This window comes from Podarcis melisellensis (genome assembly GCF_964234715.1).
Source record: "Podarcis melisellensis genome assembly, chromosome: 14".
Lineage (NCBI taxonomy): Eukaryota > Metazoa > Chordata > Lepidosauria > Squamata > Lacertidae > Podarcis > Podarcis melisellensis.
This window is the reverse complement of record NC_138546.1, coordinates 43123142-43147451: the sequence shown is the minus strand read 5'-3', so window position 1 is coordinate 43147451 and position 24310 is coordinate 43123142. Positions and strand designations below refer to the sequence as shown.

General features: G+C 44.4%; 1 protein-coding gene across 11 annotated transcripts in view; it reads right to left on the bottom strand.

Annotated features, from left to right (window-relative positions):
- Positions 1 to 24087, bottom strand: part of CPEB1 (cytoplasmic polyadenylation element binding protein 1) — a 48838-nt gene extending 24751 nt beyond the window's left edge. For 3 of the 11 annotated variants that reach the window (XM_081888578.1, XM_081888582.1, XM_081888583.1), the window contains exons 1-3: positions 23878 to 23945; positions 19934 to 20108; positions 12570 to 12758 (exon numbers count right to left, since the gene is read on the bottom strand). In XM_081888578.1, the coding sequence (XP_081744704.1) occupies positions 12570 to 12758; positions 19934 to 20108; positions 23878 to 23895 (382 nt within the window). In that variant the 5' untranslated portion in view covers positions 23896 to 23945. The other 8 variants (XM_081888584.1, XM_081888581.1, XM_081888586.1 and 5 more) reach the window with 8 other exon arrangements.
- Between the last annotated feature and the right edge of the window lie 223 nt (positions 24088 to 24310).

The window sequence follows — 24310 nt, the reverse complement described above, 5'->3', positions numbered from 1 at the left end:
AACAGCAGTTTAACGTGAATTTTACTATCTAACAAGATCACTGATCCATAAAATGAAACCAATAAACAATGTACTGCAGTCACACAATCAATCAATCAATCAATCAATCTGTTATGTACTGAAGTTCTCACCCTGGGCCAGCAGGGGGATACTGTAGATAGTTATGCAAATGAAGGATCGAAAAGTGACGTTCAGTGATTGGATAGTTTTGTATGCAAATGAAGGATCGAAAAGTGACGTTCAATGATTGGATAGTTTTAGAAAATGGCAACAGTTACATTGTTCTGGAGCTCTATATAAGCAGGCTGACTGAGCTCCTCAACTTAGTTCTGTTCTGACATCTGAATAAAGAAGAGCTGTTTGAAGAATCACTGTGTCGTCTGCTATGTTCGCCCACAACCTAACACAATCAATCAGTAGCTGAACTGGGTTCTACACAGTTACAAAAACAAAAACACAAAATAAATAGGAAAAACAGACAGACCTCAGTGTAACACTGAAAACGGAATTGTGGCACTCAAATCAGATGTGTAACACTCAAAACGGAGCACATTCGGCTTTCAAAAAAGGTTCGCAAACTGAACACTTCTGGGCTTGCAGTGTTTGGGTTCCAAGTTGTTTGAGTACCAAGGCGTTGAGAACCAAGGTACCACTGTACCTAGGAAGACTGATGCATTTAAGGTTCAGAAGCAACACCAAAGAACTTAGCAAGGAGTCAGAGACTGAACTGCACACGATTTTGTGAGTGCTATCTGCAAAATAAGCTTGAAGAGAAACACAAAGGAATGGTCAAATACAGAGTCTCTGGCGGAAGGAGAAAGAGGGCCGCCTTAGGTGGTCTTAATCCAGCACAGCTCACTCCAGAATGGCATCGCCAAAGGAGAAGAATTAAGCAAATCTTCCTGTACTGTAATTCTGTTGCTCTCTCCAAGAACTGCCACTCCCAAGATGGCAATAGCCGAAGCATCATCACTTGTGACTCAGCTGTTCTATTAAGCACTGGAGAGACCCTCTCAATGGAATAATCTGGTGGAACTTTTTCTTTTCTATACCAGATCAATAAGCACAGAGAAGGACAAGCCTCACTCTTTCTAGGAGTAAATCGACTCCACGGATTCAGAGGCCAGGCAGAATACTGGCTCTCTATCCTCTCAAAGACGACAGCATATGAGTGGAAAGTCTCACAGCTGTTAACACTTGTGTTCCCACGCCTCTCATAAGAGCGTCTAGCAAAAATATGCAAGAATACTTCTGGGCGAGGAAATAATATAAAAAGGGAGGGGTAGTTCCATGGGACCCATTGTAAAAGCAGCTAGGGCTGTATAAACATTGCAGAGGTAAAATCACAACAAAGTTAATTATTTCTCTCAATGTGGATCGAAGCTGTTTTGGCAGGAAACACACCAAAATGCAGTATTCTATAGGAGACGATGAGATAGATACAGAACAGATATGGATTGTGGCTAATGTCAAAGCAGAAGCAGGAGCACACTGGTCGCAGAGGAAACAGGAATATGTACACATCCCAATATAAAAAAAGACTACCCAAGCCTTACATAGGTGGGGTGGGAAGCTTAGGAAATGCAGGCATGGGAAAATATTTTACACCAACACCCCTGTCCTCTGTACAAAGGTCTCTGCAGAAATAAGCCCCACAGACTTCAAATGGGGCTTACTCCAGAGCTTACTCCAAGGATGATGTGCAAATTTGTGAAGCATTCCATTAAAAAAAAAAAGTTGCTTGGGAACTTGGGGGCCTTCTTGGTGGTGGCACCCCAATTAAGGGACTCCCTCCTTGCAAAGAGATCTGGCGGTTAACTGGATGCATTTTGGACACCAGCTGAAAGCAGTTCTGCTCACAGCTGGATGCTAAACATTAATGCTGAGCCTTTGCTGTTTTAGTACTACAGAAAGCCTCCCGGTGGTTTAAAAGGGTTGATTATGTATTGCTGGCTGTGTTTGTTGTTTCGCTTCAAGTTCTGCACCCAGCTCTGGGATTGCCTGTGGCAATAAAGAACAGCCAACAATATAATTTTAAACAAATGTCTACGCGGAGCTCCCTTGTCACAGGGAACAATGTGCTGTATTGACCAAATCCAATGCCCTTTTAAATGTGTTGCGGGGGAGGGATTATTGGTTTGTTGTTCTTATTTTTACTATGCATTTGGGGTTATTTTTTTATATTGTAAGTTTATGTTGTGAACCGCCCTGGATCTGCAGGTGAAGGGTGGTATATATTTTTTTAAAATAAATAATACTTTCCTACATTCAACACTTTTACAAACAAAAAAAAAAAAAACCAAACTCAATAGCTACTAACCACAACGACTAGATTCTGCATCCACTGTCAAGAGGTATTGCATCCCTGAATGCCAGCTGTTGCGTTCATCTCCAGACTGCAGGCTTTCCACAGGAATCTGGTTGGTCACAGTGAGAACAGGATGCTGGAATAGAGGGGCCTCTGGCCTCATCCAGGAGGCTCTTGTTACATTCTTAACTAGGAAGAGCGACTTGGAATGTGCAGATGTACACATCTGTACAAATCCAGCAACATGTGGGGAGGAAACCGAACGGGAAGTCAGAGAGAAGAGCTCCTAGTTCATACAGCATGAGGCTACGATGGGCCTTCCAGGCTGTTGTGGGGCCTTTCCTCACCAGGTGTATTCCACAACATGGATCACATCCACAGCACACATTTGAAGCACTTGTAATAATTTTAACAGCCATGGCTTCCCCAAAAGAATAACGGGAACTGTAGTTTAAGGATGCTGGGAACTGTAGCTCTGAGGTGTCTCCTAACAACTCTCAGCACCCTTAAGCTACAGTTCCCAGGATTATTTTGGGGAGGGCAGAGCCAGGACTGTTGATGTGTCGTAGGAGTGCTTTAAATGTATGGCGCAAATCCAGACACATTCCCGACACAAATAATAGTGCATTAGTGGTGAATTTATACTGGACTGTTTCCACATCTTACTTTATTGGTTGTTCTCTAAAACTGTCACAGGGGCATAACAAAAGCAGTCCCGAAATTCTGCAAACATTTGTGGTATGCAAAGTTATGGGATTTCAGCATCAAGTTACAAGATATGCCCCAATTGGAAGTGAAGCAGTTGTTAAAAGGTAACGGTAAAGGACCCCTCGCTTTACAGACCTAGGTAGCCGGCGTTTGTCCGCAGTCAGTTTTTCCAGGTCATGTGGCCAGCATGACTAAGCCGCTTCTAGCGCAACAGAACACAGAAACCAGAGCAGCGCACAGAAACGCTGTTTACCTTCCCACCATAGCAGTACCTATTTATCTACTTCCACTTTTTGGCGTGCTTTCGAACGAGCAACGGGAGCTCACCACGTCATGGGGATTCGAACCGCTGACCTTCTGATCGGCAAGCCTAAGAGGCTCAGTGGTTTAGACCACAGAGCCACCCAGGTCCCTTCGAAGCAGTTGTTACCACCCCTGAAACTTTTCCAGACAGAAACGGTATTGAAAACAAGATCACATTATGACCACCTCAGCAGCATCATGAGCACAAATAATCATGAATGCGGAGTGAACAGGGATTATCTGAAGGGCTCTGAATGTTTTTATCCTCTCCTTCATTACACATGACTACTACTAAAAATACTATCAATACAACATTCCATATAGAGTGTTAAGAGACAGGACTAACTGTACTGGCAACCCTAGAGAAGTTAACTGCACGCAGCCATTCGCGCTCCACACCAACATTTCATATCTTAGGCCAGAAAATCCCTATTTAGCACCAAATTAGTAAATTCAAAAGCAGCTTGGACAACACACTCCAAGTTTCAAACACATGTACAACCTAAACTTTCTATTGTAAGCAGCATTACTGATATGGAGGAAAAGGGCACATCTCTGTACTGAGCCACAATAAATCCATCCTGTGAAGAATTTTCTGCCTACTGCTGAAAAAACAAAGAAAATTCCGCAAATGCTAATTGCACGCTGCTAATATATCTTGCAAATTAAGACCAGGAACTTGCTTTTTGACTGAATTATGCTCTGCCTGGAAATCAGAACTTGAATGAATTGCACATTAGCAGGTTTAAGTACAAGGGTAAGCATCCCATTCTTCCATATCACAGAAGCCAAATTGCATTCAAGGATACAGGCAGCAGATTTAAGGGGGGGGGGAATCTTCATGACCTGATGCTATGTACCAACAGCATGAAGTTGGGTTGTTTTTGTTTTGAAAAAAGGACTTGAGGTTTGAGGTATAAGAAAGCAAATTAGCCAAAGTTGAAAGCAGGCTCAACTTTCCATAAAGCTATTCTTGAATCCAGCCTTAGGGTTCAAGTTCCCATTGGACAAAGGTAATTAAGGCATTGGTTATACTTGTAGGAAGTGGCAGAATGGTAGGGTGGGTTGTATCACTTAAAAAAAATCCTGATAATAAAAAGAAAGCACAGAAAACAACATGTGTTTCCCTGCTTTATCAAACTTTCTTTTTGCCACGAGTTAACATGGAGGGGCGTTCAAAACTAGACTCCCCAGAAGTGGAACAGTCCATTCAGCTACATATCTAGCAATAGTTTAGTTTGGCCGTGACAAAACGATTCCCTATATTCTGCTTCAGTGCTGAAATACCAGAAAATAAGCAAAACATGACAAGCCTTTAGAGATAATGGATACACTCTGACTTGGGGTCAAAAACTGTTCCTACCAGTTACATATTGCTTATAATTCCAATTTCCGATACAGCAGCAGAGAAAGCAAACATCATATTCCAATCTAGCCTGAAAAAGGGAGCAGATGTTTGTCAAGACACAGCCAGACTGTGGTACCATTGACAATGCCTCATATGACCCCGTTTATATTTAGAGAAGAGAAAACCTGGGAGTGGGGAAGAGGAAAAAATGGTGGGGATTCCCCCCTCTTACAAATTGGCAATTTTTAATATTACTATTATGAAATATTGTATTTTAGACTGATGAACAAAACGTTAAAGACAGTATGTTCATATATTTAGTACTCCAGAATGGTGGTTTGTTTTGATACACCAAAAGACAAAAAACAAAAATACAAATGAAAAGAGAGATAAACACAGTATTAATTACAAGATTATAAAGCAAATAATGGTCTTTGGACTGTAGACCCGACCTCCCACCTATTCCTTGTTTCAATTATATGTTACTTGTTGCCCAGTACACACTTTTATCATAGATTGACTAATTCTTAATTTATCTTAGATCTCATATCTTTCTTAAAGCTACTACTGAAATTATTCAAATGCTGCGAAAGAGTTTAAACTGATGTAATTATTTTGCAAATAAATTTTGAAGACCTCCCATTTCGAAACAAATTCCTGTTTTGGTTTGTTCTTTATTTTTTCTGATAGGCTAAAAAGAGAGTGAATACGCACACAGAATTCTCAAATGCAAGAACAAGATGCACTCTGGCCTCTTGGAGGGCACTGTCGTCACAAGAGACGGATCTGATGCCTTCTCTGCTGTGGCCTCCCTTTTGCTGGCATAGTTAAGTGGACCTGTTTCTGACCTCTTAACTAGGCCTCAAAGGACTCGGAAGTGGAAAAAGTACAGAGAAACATAATATTGTTACCACCCAAATTCATGCTGCTGCAAGTGGGGGACAGGAATAATAATAATAATAATAATAATAATAATAATAATAATTTTATTTATACCCCACCCTTCCTGGTTTTAAAAACTGAGCTCAGGGCAGCTAACAGCAAATATAAAACATTGATTAAAATGTGACTTAAAACAGCATAGAATACAACATAAAATGCAGCATCAATATCAATAAAATTCAAAAATTCAGGGCTCATTTTTTGGGGGGGGGAGACCCAGTCAGTAGACATCGAACTATCACCAAGGCTAACTGGCCAAGTTGGTCCTACTAGGGCCAGCAAGGAGACCAGGGAAGAATTTAAATGTGTGGTCCCAGAAAGAGTTTCTTCATAGAAGCATAAAGGGAAAAGGGAATAGAGGATCAGGCTAATACAAATTGAAGGCCAGGCGGAATAGCTCTGTCTTACAGGCCCTGCGGAAGGAGATCAAGTCCTGCAGGGCCCTAGTCTTGTGGGACAGAGCATTCCACAAGGTCGGAGCTGTCACTGAAAAAGCCCTGGCCCTGGTGGAGGATAGTCTGGCTTCCTTACGGCCTGGGACCTTTAAGCTATTATTCATGGATCTTAGGGTCCTCTGCAGGACATACCAGGAGAAGTCCCATAAGTATGAGGGTCCTAGGCCGCATAAGAAGGTCTATGTTTGGAACTACACTATTTGTTTTACTGTACCACTGATTGTTTCTGCTTTTATTGATTTTTCCCTGCTTCTCATAAACTGGCAAAACCAAAGAGATGCTGGGTTTATTATAGTTCAGCAACTTGTAGCTTCTGGATAAGGTGCAAGGATAATATGCTCACCTACAGCATATTACAGTAATCTAGTCACAAGGTTATCCTTACTTCCCTGTCCAGGAACAGTTGCAGTTGGCGCGCCAAGCGAAGCTGCTAATGAGCCACAAATGGTCACCAGGGCTTCTAGTGGCAGCAATGGATTTGGGTCTGAGCCCACCGAACTGTCACCCAGGGCAGGTAAACAACCCAATTCCGAGACCTAGAAACCACCCATAAATAAAAATCATTTTAAAATGGTAGGTGCTGCAGCAATCTAAAGGAGGTACCTCGCATTTCTAGTGATGCTGTTATGCTAAAGCATTGCAAGGCTGGAGTACTTCTTTCAACAAGATTCCCATTCCCAACGACACTGAGAAATTGTATTACTCGTTATAGGCAGACCATGTGCTATTTCTGGGTTTGAACCTCTTTCTCCCATTGTTGCTCCAACTGAAATTGTGCGTTTTTGTGACCTTTACACACAATGTGGCTGCAGACATTGCATTACCATGATGCAGGGAAATTGGAGAAGTTGTGGACGACTGTTGCCATACTAATAAGGTATCCTTGAGCTCAGAAATGAACGGCAAGTAGAATACAAGTTGCCAAATTAGGAAATATTCTTAGTATACTAGAGTAAGAGAGGATGGTGTCAGCATCCCTCTCCCAAAACTGGCCGGCTGGATCTTCTGTATCCCCAGCTGCCCATTCCCATTCTGGCAGAATTTGTCTTATGCCGCTGTCACATCCATGCTATACATTTAAAGCACTCATATACCTCTGGTACAGTCATGGCTTCCCCCAAAGAATCCTGGAAACTGCCCAGAGCTGTTAAGAGACCCTACAGTGCCCAGGTTTCTTTGGGGGGGAACCATGACTGGTATGATACTACATTGAAAGTATGGTGTGCATCTTACCTGAGCCATTTATCCCCCTAGGTCAGTATTATCTACTCTTTAACTTGGCAATGGCCTGGTAAAGTTATAGACAGGACTTCTTTCCCAACGCTAACTGGGCATACCAGGGATTGAACCTAGGAAACTTCTACATGCAATGCATGTGCTCTACACCAGTGAGCTACGGCTCCGGACAGTGGCCAGGGCGGTTAACTCAACTGTTGACTCAGCAACATGCCTCCCTTTCCTACTGTGTTCTGGCTAGCCCTTACCAGCATCGCTGCCTTTCTTCCTTGCTATATGGTCTTAACTGCAATGCAAATGGTCTGCAACCTCTTGCGCTCTCCGACCACTTCAGTCAAACTCTGGAGGGTTGGCTGGGCAAGTTGCTTCACCTCCTATCAAACTTTCAACCAGTGGACAAGTCCTAGTGCTCCCTGCCCTAGCTCCCAAGAGGTGGTAGTACTTGACACTCTACAGCCATGGCCTCTCCACCACAACCAAGATGCCACAACTACATTAACTGCTTAAACCAGTGTTTCCCAAACTTGGGTCTCCAGCTGTTTTTGGACTACAACTCCCATCAGCTCTAGCTAGCAAGACCGGTGGTCAGGGATGATGGGAACTGCAGTCCAAAAACAGCTAGAGACCAAAGTTTGGAAAACATTGATTTAAACAATTGGCTTCCAGCATAGTTCAGTACAGTTCCAGGACGTGGGTGGCGCTGTGGTCTAAACCACAGAGCCTAGGGCTTGCCGATCAGAAGGTTGGCGGTTCGAATCCCTGCGATGGGGTGAGCTCCTGTTGTTTGGTCCCTGCTCCTAGCAGTTTGAAAGCATGCCAAAGTGCAAGTAGATAAATAGGTACCGCTCTGGCGGGAAGGTAAATAGCGTTTCCGTGCGCTGCTCTGGTTTCGCCAAAAGTGGCTTAGTCATGCTGGCCACATGACCTGGAAAAACTGTCTGCGGACAAATGTCGGCTCCCTCGGCCTGTAAAGCAAGATGAGCACCACAACTCCAGAGTCGTCTGCGACTAGACTTAACAGTCAAGGGTCCCTTTACTATATGCCATTCCCTGCAACTAAAGATACCAGAGACAGGTGGTCACTGAGCCCAGCTGACAAATCTGCAACAGAGGAATCACTTTCTTTACCTGGTGAAATAGAAGGCTGTGGACTATATACTTCAATGAAAGCAGCACCGCTGTAAGCAATGCATAATAAAGCTACATATCACACAGCCTTTACCACTCTGGATGGTGAGAGCGAGTCACAGAGGAGCTGCATGCCAATTTAAAGGAATCACAGCAGTAAGTACATGCTTGGATTCAGAACTCATCAGTAGTCAAACACTGGCACTTCAAGAGTGCAGATCAGCAATAGTATTTTTAGCATGATTGCGAACTTTTTGCACTTTCAGCCAGCTCCCTGTAGATTTGTACAGCTGAGTCATTACAGAAGCTTCTAAACTGCTCAGAACCAACAGAAAAGCCTGGTACTTGGCAGGGCCTGTCCCTCCCAACCTACAGGCTGGGGCCTTGAGACAAATCTGGGCAATGCTGCAGTCCTGGTGTCCAGCACTTCGCCAAGATGCCAGCTGCTGCACCAAGGCATGGCGAAGGAAATCTGCCTGCTGGAAATCTGACTCTCGACAAAGCATCCAGTCTTCGCTTACTAAAGCAGTCAACTGAAGGAGATTTCTTCCTTTGCTGAATGATGCACTTGGGAAGGCCATCTACATTGCTTCTTGCTTTTTAAAAACCTGTCTGGAACCCTGGAGAACCAATGCCAGCCCATGCAGAAAATACTAAACTGCGTGGACCAACAGTATGACTCAGTATAAAGTCGCTTCCTATGTTGTTCCTATGTTTCACAGTTTTTCATTTTGAACTGTTTCACCAAAATAGGTAGGCAAAATCAGCTCCCTTCTGCTGTTCCTCTGGCTCTGCAGAGTCATTGCAAAGCAGAAGAAACAGTAAGGGGCAAGGGAGGCTAGAACAGTGAATATGCAATGGCAGAAGTTGCTGTTCAGCCACTTCCAACACTTTCTTTTGCTGAAGGTGGTGGTGGGGAGGCCACCCAGCTCAATCACAATTCTGTGCTTGGATTGAGAATCGAATTGGTATGTGATTCAGAGCTGACTTAAGACCACGAGACGACAACACACCCATAGTTCAGTTTTTGCAGAGGAGTTAATGTAGCTGCATGCACCAAAAGGCACACAATACTGCCAACTCGGGCCTGCTGTCAGCCTTCCACCAGAGTACCTGTCCCCTTTTGCTGAAAGATTCTCAAAATATCCAATGCCCTTCTTTATCCGCTCACGCTCCATTTCACAGAACCACAGAATTGTAGAGTTGGAAGGCACAAGGATCATCTAGTCCAACCCCCAGCAGTGCAGGAATCTTTCACCCAACATGGGACTCGAACCCACAGCACTGAGATTAAGAGTCTCATGCTTTACCGACTCTATGTAGATTTCAATTTCCCCCCTTTTTATTATGGACTGTTTATGTAATTATTGCTTATCGTAGGATGAAATGTGGGGCTAACTGTTTTTTTTAGAAAAGTAAGTGCTTATACACACACAGAACACCCTGAACGTTATACAATCCCTGCCCTCTAGGTGGGTTAATAGATGTGTGGGTGTTGCCACTCGTCCTATTTCTAATATGACTTTGGGTATGGTCTGAAAGTATCTTGCTATGCATATTGTCTGCTGAACCTTAGCTACAAATTCAAGCCCTACATTGACACTGGTTAACTTAATGGATTTATTTAACAGGTTATATACATAGCTTGTTGGTAGCACTCCTAACAGACCTATGCAGAACATCTTCTGGTCTTAGGGATGGGAGTAGAGAAGGAGTCACAAAGCTGGGCTGTACACTTCAGGGAACAATGCACAGTTAATTTACTGTGTCCACATGTACAACACATGATGCCCAGACTGAACTGGTGCTTGGGCCCATATGCAATGCTATTTCTGCCCTATGTCTCATAAATATGCTCCCAATGCCAATGGGATCGTTCTGCATTGCAAGAATGCCTCTAAATTGCACGCTCATAGTCAATAGAAACTGTTATCTAGGTTGGTGAAATCTTAACTTTTGTGGTCAGGGCAAACTGTGGGTATCAGAGCAGACTCCTGCCATGGGCAGAATTTGAGCAAGTTTTGCATTACTGTAAAGAGACTCAAGCGGGATTTGCTTTGCTTGTCGGGGCTCCCATCCGAGGGAAGTTATTTTTGCAGCAGTATCTTACAGCTGGTTGCAGTGCAGTTAAGAAGTACTGTAGTCATGTATTGCTGCAATACAATGGAGTCTAGTGCAGCAGGTCTACAGTACAGAAATAAGTTACGGAGCATGCTTTGTTCAGGTAGTTGCCTAGGCATGTCTGGTTAATGCTGGGCCTCTTTGAGGCCTTCATGATCACATGCATACTGTCTGGAAATCCTTACTGATACGTTACCCCTTCGCACATTGCCTCCCTGGCTTGTATTATATGCACTTTTAATGGGACATTGGGTACATCCAGCAGACCACATCATTTCCTTAATCAGCACAGTCCCCACCTCCCCTGCAGAGACTGTCAAAGTGGCACACAGTTTTTACAGATGGCTACAGCTGAGCAAGTGCCAATACTGCCCCACCTTAAGATGTCTGCACCAAGCTCTTGCCCCAGCCCACTGCGGCCATTATTCTATTGCAATACAAGCAAGCCCGTTAAAAGCACAATATATGCCCAGCAGAGTTAATGGCTGCATTTACAGGGCTCTTTGGGAATCAGTTTGGTAGCGCAGATGTCATCTGAGCAACCAACATCTTCCACTAATGCAGCCCTGCATTAGTTTCCCTACAGAAACTAGTTGTATTAATGCAACACATCTGTTGCCAAAATGAGCACAGCCCAAAATGAAAACAGTGAAGGAATTAAAGACAGGCAACTTTTGCAATCAAGACTAATAACATAAATGGGCCTTCGGCATGTGGTTTCAAGCCCACCCGCCCCACTTCCTGGGAACACCCACCTGTTCCCCACCCACCCCAATTACATGAGCAGGAGAGGCACACATGCCTTTTCTTAAGCCATTCTTGCTAGAAGTTTGCAGAACCACTCAGAAGCTATTTAAGATGTTGATGCCAAAAGCATTTACAACAGCCTGACAGGACCAGCTAAAATACTGCCGAAACATCATACTGATTTCTCCTGTCACCCGTCAAAGCCAATGGTAGTTTCTAAGGCTTTAGCAGGATAAAAATACATTTTGGTTTCTTCTGCAAAAGCCAATACAACACACATTCTGAAAGAACTGTACTGAGTATCATTGTAAACTTTGAGAAGCCCAGCTGAGCAAAAGCAGAATAGTTTTCAGAGGGCAGTGACTAGACTATTCTGGGTTTCTTTTACTTAGCTTGGCTTCTCCAAAGTTTTATCTTCCTGACTCATCACAGGCTGGCAAATCACAGAAACTCTGCAGTAGGAAAGGACAACACTCGAAGAAACAGGTGCAAATGCTTGGCTCCCCCATGAAGGAAAACTTCAAAAGGATAATGGAATGTGAGAGTTTAGTGCAATCACATCCAACCAGAGATACTATCCTAACCTGGTAGATACAGATCAGTAATCTCACAATAGGGATCGAGGCATCTCTCACAGGCCCTTGACCCAGGAAGAGGTACCGCCCACTGCCTAGAGTCAAGATTTGGGCATCTGCTAATGAGCTTGAATGAAGCTCCTTTCCTTTGTTTTTACACCCCCAGCAGGGGGCAGCTTCAATTGCTGTGGGAACTTCTGGTGGGTTGAAAAGCATAGTAAAAAACAACAGCATTCTAAATAAATACAATTAAAATCCTTGCCATCATCAACTACCCACGTTGCACCAGCCTAAAATATTACAACAGCCCACGATCCGAAGCCACTTTGGGGAGCACAACTTTAGTCCTCCAACCAGCTGGCTCTACAGGAGCATCATAGAAAACACTACTACTGCCCCCGCCCAATATTGACCATTGCAATCTCAATGCAGTATCAGGTTTAGAAACTTATCGCTCCCTATTAATTGGGGAGGGGGGCAGCTACAGTTTCCTTTCCCCAAAAGGACTCACTTAGCGCCCCAAGATTACTCTTGAGGGAATGGGTGCCTTAGTAAAACAGTAACAATAATAATGTTAAGAAAGAAGCTGTCGGGAATGATCAGAACCTGCTGTTATACCAGGAACATCTCCTGGTGACAAAGATGCAAAAAAAAAGGCAATCCGGCAACTGTTGCTGTGCGTCAGCAGAGTCACTCACCAGACTGCAGGCTAGGCTGGGCTGCAGCATCCGAATCCTGGGAGCTCCATGGCCTGTCCCACCCTGGCTGGCTGAGAGACTGCAGCCCAAGGCACAGGTCAGTGGTGTCTGGGAGACCACGCGGACCTTCCTGCACAGAAGGTGGGAAGAGCATTCTGCTTGCTGCCACTCCCTTGGAGTCCTGGAAGTCTGCTCAGACAGGGGGAAGAAAGAAAGAAAAAACACACAAATAAAAATACACTCACGCACGAGCTCGGGAGTTTAGGAGTTTTGCAGAGGGAGAAGCCCAAACCAGATCTCACGATATTCGGCAGCTATTATTTCTACAGACAGTGATGACATGGAGGGGTGGCGGGGAGGAGAGGAGCAGAGCACCAGATGGCCTGCGCCCAGACCCACGTCCACCCTCCTATCCCGCCGGCACTAGTGACTGGGCCGGCATGTGATCAGGCTCTGCTGATGCTTACCGTTCTGCCAGAGACGTCACTGGGCCATGCAATATAGCCACATCTTCGCTTACATGATAGAGGTGGAGAGCAAGCCTGCCCATGGGAGCCGAGGCAGCATGCAGGAGGGGAGAAGAGGCGAGGCCAGCGGACACAGTTAAAGAGGGAGCTGTAGCTTAGCTCTGAGCGGGGAGGTGGCTGGAGGCAGCAGCCACCCCCCTCAGTTAAAGCAGAGCAGCAGAGGCAGCAGCACAGCGGCAGAGAGTGATTGTGTGTGTGTGTGTGTGTGAGAGAGAGAGAGAGAGAGAGAGAGAGAGACAGACAGAGAGATCACACTGTTGGCTTGGTGCTCTCCAGCTCCCCTGGCCCCGCCTCCCCACCCACCACCCCCAAAAAACCCTTTTGTCCTGGAATCTTTCCAGCTGCTGGCGCAAGCCCTGGAAGCAGCAAAATGCAAAGCTTCACAATTCTGCTAGCATCGTCTGTTTGCTTTAAACTTGGCTGCCGTGAGCCCTCACAGTCTCTGCATTGTTTACCGCTATGGGTAACCTTCAAATAAAAGAAAAGATTCTGAGCTACGCGTTGGGAGGTGCATGCACACTTAAGGGGTAGTGGTAACAGAGCCTGACGTTTAAACACTGCTAAGGTTAAAGGCACCATCCCCCTGCCTTAATAATAATATAAAAAAACTATTTTTTGGGGGGGGGCAGCCACACCCAAAGCATAACCTGTCACTACACTGCTTTCCCATATAAAAAAAATATATCTCTGAAATAAATGGCACAGGGATGTAGGAGGAAAAGGCAGTTATGTTTTGCAAGTCTCCAAATTCCAGCATAATGCAGAACAGGGTGGGAGCCAGACCAGAGTCTCCTTTGAAGCTCTAGTCATAAGGTGTTCCAGCAGTAACATCCTGCTCACACTGCCGCCCACCTGAGATTTAACAGCTGGAACAAACACCAAAGAGCACAGCTACCTGTGCCAACCTCTGGAATTGCTAAGAAATGGCAGTTTCATTCTCGACTTAAGACCAGACATGCTGCCTGAAACCCTAAAGCAGCCACATTTTTAGCAGGAGGAGGATCTTTGAGGATGCAAAATTAGCTTCTTGTTGAAATCATCCAGGTTTTTTTGGGGGGGTGAGGGGGGAGACAATCAGTTATCAATAAACCAACCATTTATCATTTTTCATGGTTAAGTATTACCTGAAGTCAACACCACACTTAAGTAGTAGGCAGCTTGCATTTTATGCATTATCGCCTGATAAAATCCTTCCTTTCCAGCCCAGCAAGAATCTCTACACACAAAAAGACCCCTCCAATTTAGGGATAAGGCATTCACTGCTTTGCATCATAGCCACAACTCACGTTTTGAAAAATTAAGCTGTATTACACTTGTTTTGAGTTTTATTGTAAATGAAATTTGCAACAGTTGGAGTTGCCCTTAGGATGCTAAATGAAAACCAAAGGTTGCTGGATCCCAGGATTGCTGACATTTATAGTTAACTATTCATGAAAACTTTATTAGCTATTGATAACTGGTTACATTAAGTTTAGAATAGTCCTGTTTTTTTTTCTGGTCTCCCACAGCTGTGGAATTCTTTTCTCTTCCCCCTCAGAAGTTTTTTTTTTAAAAAACCTTGCAATTTAGGTTGTCATTTGTTGGCTAAGATTAAATTGGAGAGATGTTATTGTAAATGGATCATATTGCATGTTATTTACATTTTTTAAAAAGAGTGTGCTCTGAAAGTTTTGGGATAGTGGTGAATGCAGATTTAGACTAGGAAGTCCTATTCTGGAACTCATGGGATTTTATAAAAAGCTATGACTTAAACATGCATGCTAGCTGGGTAGAGATTTTATCAAAACATTTGAGGGGGGGCTTGGATTAGTTGAGTGGCTGAATTGTACATGCCTTTAGAGCGCTTCTTGCAAACACAGAACACTGATTAAGGATTCTCTATTAGACGCAGCAGAGGTCTAAGTACAATATTTAAAAAATCTGCACAAAGTGGCATTTGATGGGCAATATTGGTTGATATATTTCTTACAGAAGGGAGAAAGGGGAACACAATTCCTTGTTATCTATGTTTAGAATATGCCTAATAAACTATATGCTGCAACAGCAATGTTTAAAATGAGAAAATTGTTTGGGAAGGGCAGATCGTATAAGGCAGATCGTATAAAGTCCCCACACCCTGGCGGGCAATATTTAGCCGTGTGTTTTCGCCAAACCACAGCCCAGAGGTGAAAGTGCTCAGAAGAACATCTGAATCTGATCACAGTCTGTATAATTAAAAAAAAAAATCATTTGTGGCTGTATTAGGATGCCACAAATGGTACACTGGGCTGACCAGCGTTCAACATGACTTGGAGAATTTGTGTCCATGATGGAACTTCAGCATAAGGCTCCAAGTCTGAGAGCGAAACTGGTAATTACCTAAAAACCGGAGAATAGACTTAGTAGTGTGTTTGCTGCAGGTCCATGCAGGCACAGGGGAAAAACCCACAGAACACTACAGCAGCACAAAACTGTTTCCTAGGAGTTTCAGTTTTTAGCAAGAAAGCAGTAGTCTCATGGTTGCCAAGATATTCTTGAATGTGTGGGCAATGTCTGAAGTCTCAGAGCCAGAGGGAATGCTGAATAAAATTTATACTATTTCTGGGGAAAGAGTGAAAGGCAGGGCTTGGGTGCCCTCATATGGCTTTCCAACTTTCTTGTGGTTGCAGAATTATGCCAACTGCAAAGTACTGATGCAAACTTGCACCGATATCATTTACACAGTTCACAGTAGTCCGATTTTATTACTTGCAACTCTTGGGGTTGTATCAAATCTACTGCTAGATGAAAGTCGCTAAGCGGTAGATTTGCTGCACTGGCAGAACGTCGTTGCACAAGGGAAAATTACGTGCACTACCAAAGATGGCTGTGCAATGGATTGCACAGCTGTTTCACAACTGTGTTGGATTCCTTTGTTGTGCAGCCTTTAAACTCTGCCATCTCCTACAACCCAGGTTATGTCCACATGAAACATGCTTTGTGATTACAGGGCAATCCTATGCATGTCTGGTAAAAGATCCACTGAGTTCAGTACATTCCACAGACTAGGTGCTTTCATGCAGGAACCTTTTGAACTATGTCTGCACATAAAGGCTACACTGCAAGTGTGGAATACAAGCCTATTCTAGAGCTATACTCTCAAGAACAACCATTTCCTTAAAATGTAGAGAAACAAAGCATATATTTGTGAATGTTCACTCAACATGATCTCCTTTGGGGGAATAATATTCCTTTAATCTGAAATCCTGTTAAACATTAATACTATTCTCAGAAAGGAGTATAACTTAAATCTTTTTAACAAGTGCCAGCTTATTCCCTTGGAGAATAAAGCCCAATCTTCATTTGCTGAGGGAACATCTCAATCAACTAGGTAAAGCTACCAAATTGGGATTCTGTGACTTTTTCTAAACCCAGAACTCACCCTAAAACTTCATATTTACTTTTGGCAATATAAGGGCCACCTTGTTTTTCCACTTGCAAAGGAATCAGCATGTTCCACCAAAGGATGGAGGACAGACCTAGGCATTTGCCCAAGTAGTAGTAATAGTATTTGTAGTAGTAGTAGTAGTAATAATAATAATAATAATAATAATAATAATAATAATAATAATAATAATTTATTTATACACTGCCCATCTGGCTGGGTTTTCCCAGCCACTCTGGGCAGCTTCCAACAAACGATTAAAAATACATTAAAACATCAGTCATTAAAAACTTCCTTAAACAGGGCTACCTCCAGATGTCTTCTAAACGTCAGATAGTTGTTTATTTCTTTGACATCTGATGGGAGGGCATTCGACAGGGCAGGTGCCACTACCGAGAAGGCCCTCTGCCTGGTTCCCTGCAACTGCTAGTTTATGTTTGAGCACTTCGCTTCCCAAAAGGTCTATGTTTTCCACTGTCCATAGTTATGAAAACCTGGACAAACATCAGTTATTCAAAACACAGTAAACCAATTACTCTAAAACAAGCTGCTCTGTCGGCAGAGCATGAGACTTCTAATTTCAAGGTTGTGGATTCAAGCCCTTCCAATTCTATGATTCCTGTGCGATACCACAGAAGGATGCAGGGAGGACAGCATGCCAGTCTACAGGAAACCAAGCTTCTTCTTGTAACTTTAAAACTATGTTTTTGTGATATCCCATGGTTGCTTAGTGGCTGTTTGTGGGCTGAGATGTACACTTGGGCAAAGGGGTCCACTTGCCATGCTCATTCTCAGCCTGCCTAAAACACAATGGTCTCTTTAAAGGAGTCAAGATCTAGGGGAGAGGCTCTCTTAGAAATTAACTTGGTATGAGCTTTGGAAGCAGCCCCCTTCTATGATTTTCAGATTGCAGGCTGAATAGTCCTATACGCATTTACATCAACAGGAGCAGATGGTATTCCCCAGGTGTCTGCAGGAGATCAAGGGATATTGCTATGAGAATGATGCCAGGTTATAAATCCTTCAGAGGCTCATGGCAGAGAAGGCAGTGCCACTGGGATTAGCAATTAGTATGACTGGAAACAGTGGGTAGATGCAGCCAATAAATTTCACCAAGTCATGCCCACATGCTTGATGAGATGCCGCCTGAGCAGAACCAGTCAAATGCTTCATTTTATGAAAGCATTTGAGCTCAGCTCCTGCAAAGCTGTTGTTCAACCTCCCAAAGAAGTAATCCTCTTAAAGTATTCAAAAGACCTTGTTAGCCCAGGTCTGGATTGCACAATCTGAATTTAACTTTCATCAAAAGGGCCTGGAGATGGCTACGGGCAGAGATTTAAGGCTCCATCAACAGTTTTACTGACCCAGGAACGCATTTTTGGACGAATGCACTTTAAAGCTTAACTTCTCAAGGTCAAAAAACTGCACGCAAATTACTACTGTGGGTGTGTGATAAGGGAATTAACCACGTCCATGGTGGCGGGCTACAGTTCTATGTGCGCATAATACCACCAGCATTAGTTAGAAGACATCATTCCCACATTATAGTTACGTGTTTCAAGGTTAAGGCTGACCTAACAACAAATCCATACAGCCCCATAAAATCTGATACGTAATGAATGCTCTGAAAAGGTAGGGCCTTGAATGCTGGAAAGAACTCATCTATTCTATCTTTCTAGGTGGGTTTTTTGTTCTGTCCTGTAGCACTGAAGAACCTTTGGCCCATGGGCCAAATTATTATTTTATTTATTTAAGTTTATATCCCCCCTTTCTTCCCACAGGAGCCCAGAGGAGCAAACAAAAGGTGAAAAAACAAAAAAGCATATTAGAAGGCATCCTAATCTGGTCATCAAGGGAGGCTTTCTTTATTTTTCAAACCATGCACACCTGAAATCATGTGTTACATCAAGTGTGGAGCAGGGAAAGCCGTGACTAAAAAGAAACAACCATGAACTCTAAGTACACTCTAAATTGATCCTTGGTGAGTGAGTGTTGCTGTTAAGTGCCAATAAGCTTACCAGGATCCTACTGCATTACAGAAATCCTGATCAGAAACCCATATGCAGCCAATCCCTGCCAGAGGTAGGGCTTGGTGTCAGCATCAATCAGCTGATGGGCGCCAAAAGCAAGCCCTACAGGGAAACATTTCCTTTGCCAGCATGGTTTGATCTCAACCCACCTGGGCAGAAGGTAAAGGTAAAGGGACCCCTGACCATCAGGTCCAGTCGTGAACGACTCTGGGGTTGTGGTGCTCATCTCGCTTTACTGGCCGAGGGAGCCAGCAGTAGTAGTTTATATAAACTTGAGGAAAGAAAACACTTCACCTGGCATTGCAGTGACATCAGCTAATGAACAGGTGGGCTTCCCCACCCATCTGTTGAAGTGGCCTGGTACTTGCGTGCAGATCAAATGCAAATAATCTCCAAATCAAAAGGACCTAAACAGCACTCAGTCCATTATCTGTGTCCTAAAACAGGATTTGTTATGGATAATTCACAGCCATCTGGATATTTATTATCTAACGTGTGGACCCAAGAAGGTCCACTGCCTCCATTTTCTCCAAACATAATGCAGGTAGTTATTTCTGATAAAAATAACTTAATTGCTAATTGCTTTACTTATACAGCGAGGATGGGGGATTTTAGCTAAATGAGCACCCAGGGTACAGCTTACATATATTTAACTACTTGTGGAGCATTTTGTTTCTCTCTAAATACTATTACCAACTTTGGGCTCGAGCTTTGGGAGATTTATAAATCCCTGGCTGCTTCCTGCCTCCAAATCCTCAAGGCTGCAGGACAAGACTCAGATCATTTTCATAGGCTTGCTCACTGTCCTTGGATAAGTGTCTTCTTCATTTGCTATCTGTAGATTTAAGGACTAATTTACGACTAATTTAACACTGACTTGCCTGTTATACTGGCACATTCATGAAAAAGAGCACTTCGGCTACACAACTACAATGTAAACTGAAGCTTTTCTAATTTTACAAAAACTATTTATGCCTGCAATTATTTTTTGCACTGCTCATTACAACTACAAAATGAAAACAAATGTGTGCTTTCAGACAGGGCCAATTTTTAACCATTTAGAAGCACTGGGTAGTAGCATTTGTTTTATTTTAATGATGGTGCACTTTGGCTTGTGTTTTAATACAACAGTCTTTACCTATGGGATGGGTCTGGTCATGCGGCAGAAAGTAGGGAACAGGTGTGCTTGGGAACTTGAAGTTTACCCACAGTATCAGGAATATAATCCTCATCTGACTCTGCCAGCTGTTCCTCCAGATCGCACACCTTGCTACCAACTTATTTGCTAGCTATTTAAACCATCAAGGAAACTCACACATTGACTGTAAATATTACAACTCCATAGAAGCCTGCAGACTAACACGCCCCATATGTTAAAATATTATAATCAACTCATTAAGTCACCTGATAATAGATCTCTTTCTTTTGCAATGGGTGTTGTGCAGACTCCCTTGAAGTCAAGTGAGTTACCCAGCATGCCGTTTATTTGTCGGAAAATCTTTGCGTTGCTGCACGTGGTCAAAGCTGGAACGTCAGAGTTGTCCCAGCAATCTTTTATGGTCTTTCCAATACTGTCCTTCTGGAAACAAAAGCGACCATATTAGCATCACAGAAGGGAGAAGGGCCTTAGGTCAGAGAGCCTGAATGCAGTCCTCCATGCCTCTCCATTCATAATAGTAGATGCTCCCTTTTGTGTGTTGCCCCTGGCTTCTGGTGTGTTGACTCTATGCCAATTAAGTACTGACAGTGCAGAATTAAGATAGCTCTATACACACCTCAATTTCTTTTTTTAAGCCCTACCCAGGAACTGCGCAAAAGCACACAGGCAACTGTAAATTCTCAGCATACATTTTTGCAGTTTTCTGGTTTTGTACAAATTCAAGGGCCAGAATGTGCAATATCTGAGACAGAATTTTTGAATTTGGTTTGCTTGTGCAATTTTCTGGTTTTGGTACAAGTGTTTGGGATCAAGGGGAGGGAAATATTGCTCCATTAAGGAATGCACAGGAAATAGGTACCAGAATGGCTGGAAAAGGAATGAGAGCATTGAGGAAGTACTAAGTGTGGAAATAGGGAGTACATGAATGTGACAATGGATCCACCCACCCCAAAACACTGAAACAATCTGCAAGCCTAAATAGAGAGGGTTGGAGCCCAATCTCCCCCAATTTATCAGATTATCTCTGTACTGAGTTATTCCTGAATTTACAAAGGAAAGGCATTGAGACTGTTGTTTGAGAGTAATACCATGGGGACTATGCAAATTAAACTGCAAACACACAAACTCTGAGGCAGACAAGCTCCAAGATTCTCTGTCCTGTACCAGTCACCAGCTTCACACAACATCCTCAAGTGCTTTTGTCTGACAAAGGTTATCCTTTAACTGCCACCCTGCCTCTTGCCTGCCTGAATAGGGAGGTGTGAACATAGAAAGGCACCTTTTGACTTTTCTATGGCTGGAATATAGCCTACTGTACAAAGGCAAGATTCTTAAGAAGAGTTTGGATTTGATATCCCGCTTCATCACTACCTGAAGGAGTCTCAAAGCGGCTAACATTCTCCTTTCCCTTCCTCCCCTAGAACAAACGCTCTGTGATGTAAGTGGGGCTGAGTGACTTCAAAGAAGTGTGACTGGCCCAAGGTCACCCAGCAGCTGCATGTGGAGGAGCGGAGACATGAAACCCGTTCACCAAATTACTAGTCTACCGCTCTTAACCACACTGGCTCTTAACCTTTGCTTTGCTGACTTTTGCCTCCAGCTCTGCCTGCCACTAGGCTTGTCCCACCCCCCTCAAAGGGTATGTAATGCTTGGGTTGAAATAGATTACCCACCTTTCGAACGGCATAATGAAAGCGATGCTACAAGCAACAACTTTTAACTGAACGCTTTCAGAATGTGCTTAAGGGCTCAGCCACAACAGCTCTGGAATCAAACTATTTGCACCACACAATGGTAATAAACCAAATACTTAGCATACTCTCAAGTTAGCATTTCCAAGTTTGTGTGAGTGGGTGATTCAGAGCTAGGGTCATTTTCGCTTCCTGTCAATGTAGCCTTTTCATACCATTAATCAAATGATTCCAGTGTCCTCTACTCCACCAACCACGCCTGCTCAAGGCTGCATCCTCCACACACCAACACAGGCACACAAATCTGTTTTCAGATATTGCCAAGAACAGACCTGGAGACCTGGGGATTGGGGCTTGACTGCTTAAAGTGCAGCATATTAATAAAGCAGTGGCTGCAGATCTAAACTCGCAACTCGTAACTCTTGCAACCGTTTCTTAACTTCTGGGACTCTGTGCTTGAGTCTCCAAAGCTTTCTGCACCATGAGGACTAGAATGCTTAATGAAATCAGGACTCGGCAATGTTGAATTCCAGCTTCTCCTAGAACACACAGCTGCAGCTACTGTGTGGTAATCAGCAAGCAGCACAACCACCAGCAAGGAAAAAACCTGAACACAGCACAGTCCTTAAAGTATCTGTGCTATCACAGAACACACCACAGACAGCCCTTCTAGAGTCAACAGCTAATGAAAACAACTGACTGAGTTTCAGGCAATTGACGGAGGATAACACCATCTAGCTAGTATTATTCCTGACTCCACCACCCCTGCTCCTTAAGTTTAGGGCCAACAATGAAATACAAAATCAGTTAAGCTATCCAGCCTTTTTTAAAAAAAGGAACTTGTACAGTGGTACATTCTTATTAAGTTTCATATGCAGTACACAAGCAATTTATTTATGCACTATCAATTCAAGTATCCTCTCCAGTTACAATTTCCAACAACCCTAAAACTACAGTGCCCAGAATCCTTTGAGGCAAAGAACGTGCCTCAAACGTGCTTTAGAAGTCTCTTCTCTTTGCGGGGAAGTTTGAGCCATCTCAGAATTTCTAGCCTTAGCGTCCACTAACTCACCTCCAAGGAACTTATTCTTTACTAGCAGAAAAGGTTATTTTTTTCCACCATGGTACAAACTGAAACTGTGAGCGTTGGGTAGAAAAGTACTTCGAAGGAAAGCACGCCCCCCCCCACAAAACACAGGATAAAATAACTGAAAAGCCCAGATGATTTCATTTAGTGGGTCAGAACCAGGGATTTTTTTCGGCAGCATTTCACAAGAGCTCCGGCGCCTCTCAGGTGAGCCCCATTACCATTATAAGAGAATAAAGGAAGCGTTCATGTTGAGCCCCGGCACCGCTTTTTCTATAATAGTCCTGGCCAGAACCCATACAAGCAATACCACCATTATTATAATTTTGCTATGTTAAAAAGTTTTGTAGCGAAAGAAGCAGAACATGGGGAGGAAAGATGTGCAACAACTTATTGCACGTGCGAAGACTTTCTACTCGAGTCCCACCCAGTTCAATGGCCCGTATTCCCAGTCATTTGTGCACAGGTTTGCAATCTAGTAGCGTGCGCCTAGCGACGCCTACTCAGAAGTAAGCCCTGCTGAATTAAATGGGGCTTACTCCTAGGTAACTGGGGTTAGGCTTGTAGCCTAAAGGGGGGGGGTCCCACCGAGTTCAATGGCCCGTATTCCCAGTCATTTGTACACAGGTGTGCAAACTAGTAGCGTGCGCCTAGCGACGCCTACTCAGAAATAAGTCCTGCTGAATTAAATGGGGTTTACTCCTAGGTAACTGGGGTTAGGATTGTAGCCTAAAGGCGGGGGGGGGGCAGCAGGGGGGTTGGGAAACAGAAAAGCGGGTGGGGCAAGAGACGCGGAGAGCCAGCTAGAGAAAAACGAAACCAACGGGGAAAATGCAGACAGGCACGGATGCGCACAAGAAGAAAGGGAGGTATCTCCACGCCCATGTCCCTCGGAATTAAGAGCAACTTCGCTTCTTAGAAAGCAAAACCCATTAGTACACAAACCGAAGTAGGGGAGCGGAGACGAGAGGGAGTGTTGCCGCCCCTATGCGTCCCCCTCTATACGGCCCTTTTTATGTGCTTACGATAATAGTCAATATTCACGCTGAAGGTCGTGTGGACGCCGCCGCGCCCCGCTAAAGGGTCCCCAGGGCGACTAGCTCTGGGCGACTCCCAAACCGAAACGAAACACCTGCACGCGGGGGGCGGAGAGCCAGAAGCCGCGCGTGGCTCGAGCACGTGAGAACGCTGGGGAAGCCAGACCCGCCCCGGCCACCCCTTTCCTAGGCAGGCGACGAGGCCGCGTCTTCCCGCGTTGCAAAGCCCTGGGGGGGGGTCCCCGCCCTCCGCAGCTCCCTGCCCACCCGCCGCGGTCACCGAGGGGTTTTTGCAATCCCCGCTTGGAGCCTCTCGCCGTTGCTTCGCCCTCCTCCTTTCCCCCGCTCCTGTCTCGGTCCAGCCTCGGACTCACCGGGACCGTAAAAGCCATCCCAAGGCAACCCGCTCGGAAACCCCGCGCGAGCGCTGCACGCGGGAAACTTATACCTGCGCGCCCGCACGTGGCTCCCGCTCCCCTCCTCCGCGGGGCGGGGGGAAAGGCGCTACTTAGGGGGTCGTCGTTAAAAACAGGGAGAAGCAAAGCCCTGCGCGCGCGCGCGCTTCCCCGGGGGATCGGGCGAAGCGTCGCCGGGTCTGCCCCACCCTCGCGTGCAGGAGTTTGCAAACGCTCCCTGCCCGCCAGAAGGGAGTCGTTTTCAGCACAGGAGGCCGGCTAATTAATCAGCCGTTTGCCTCAGTGCCTCACGTACACTTTTGCACGCTCGAATGGCCACGCAAAAGCTTAAATTAGATTTATTTTTAACTGCGCAACGCCACCCGTAGAAATGCAGCAAGGCTAGCAAGCT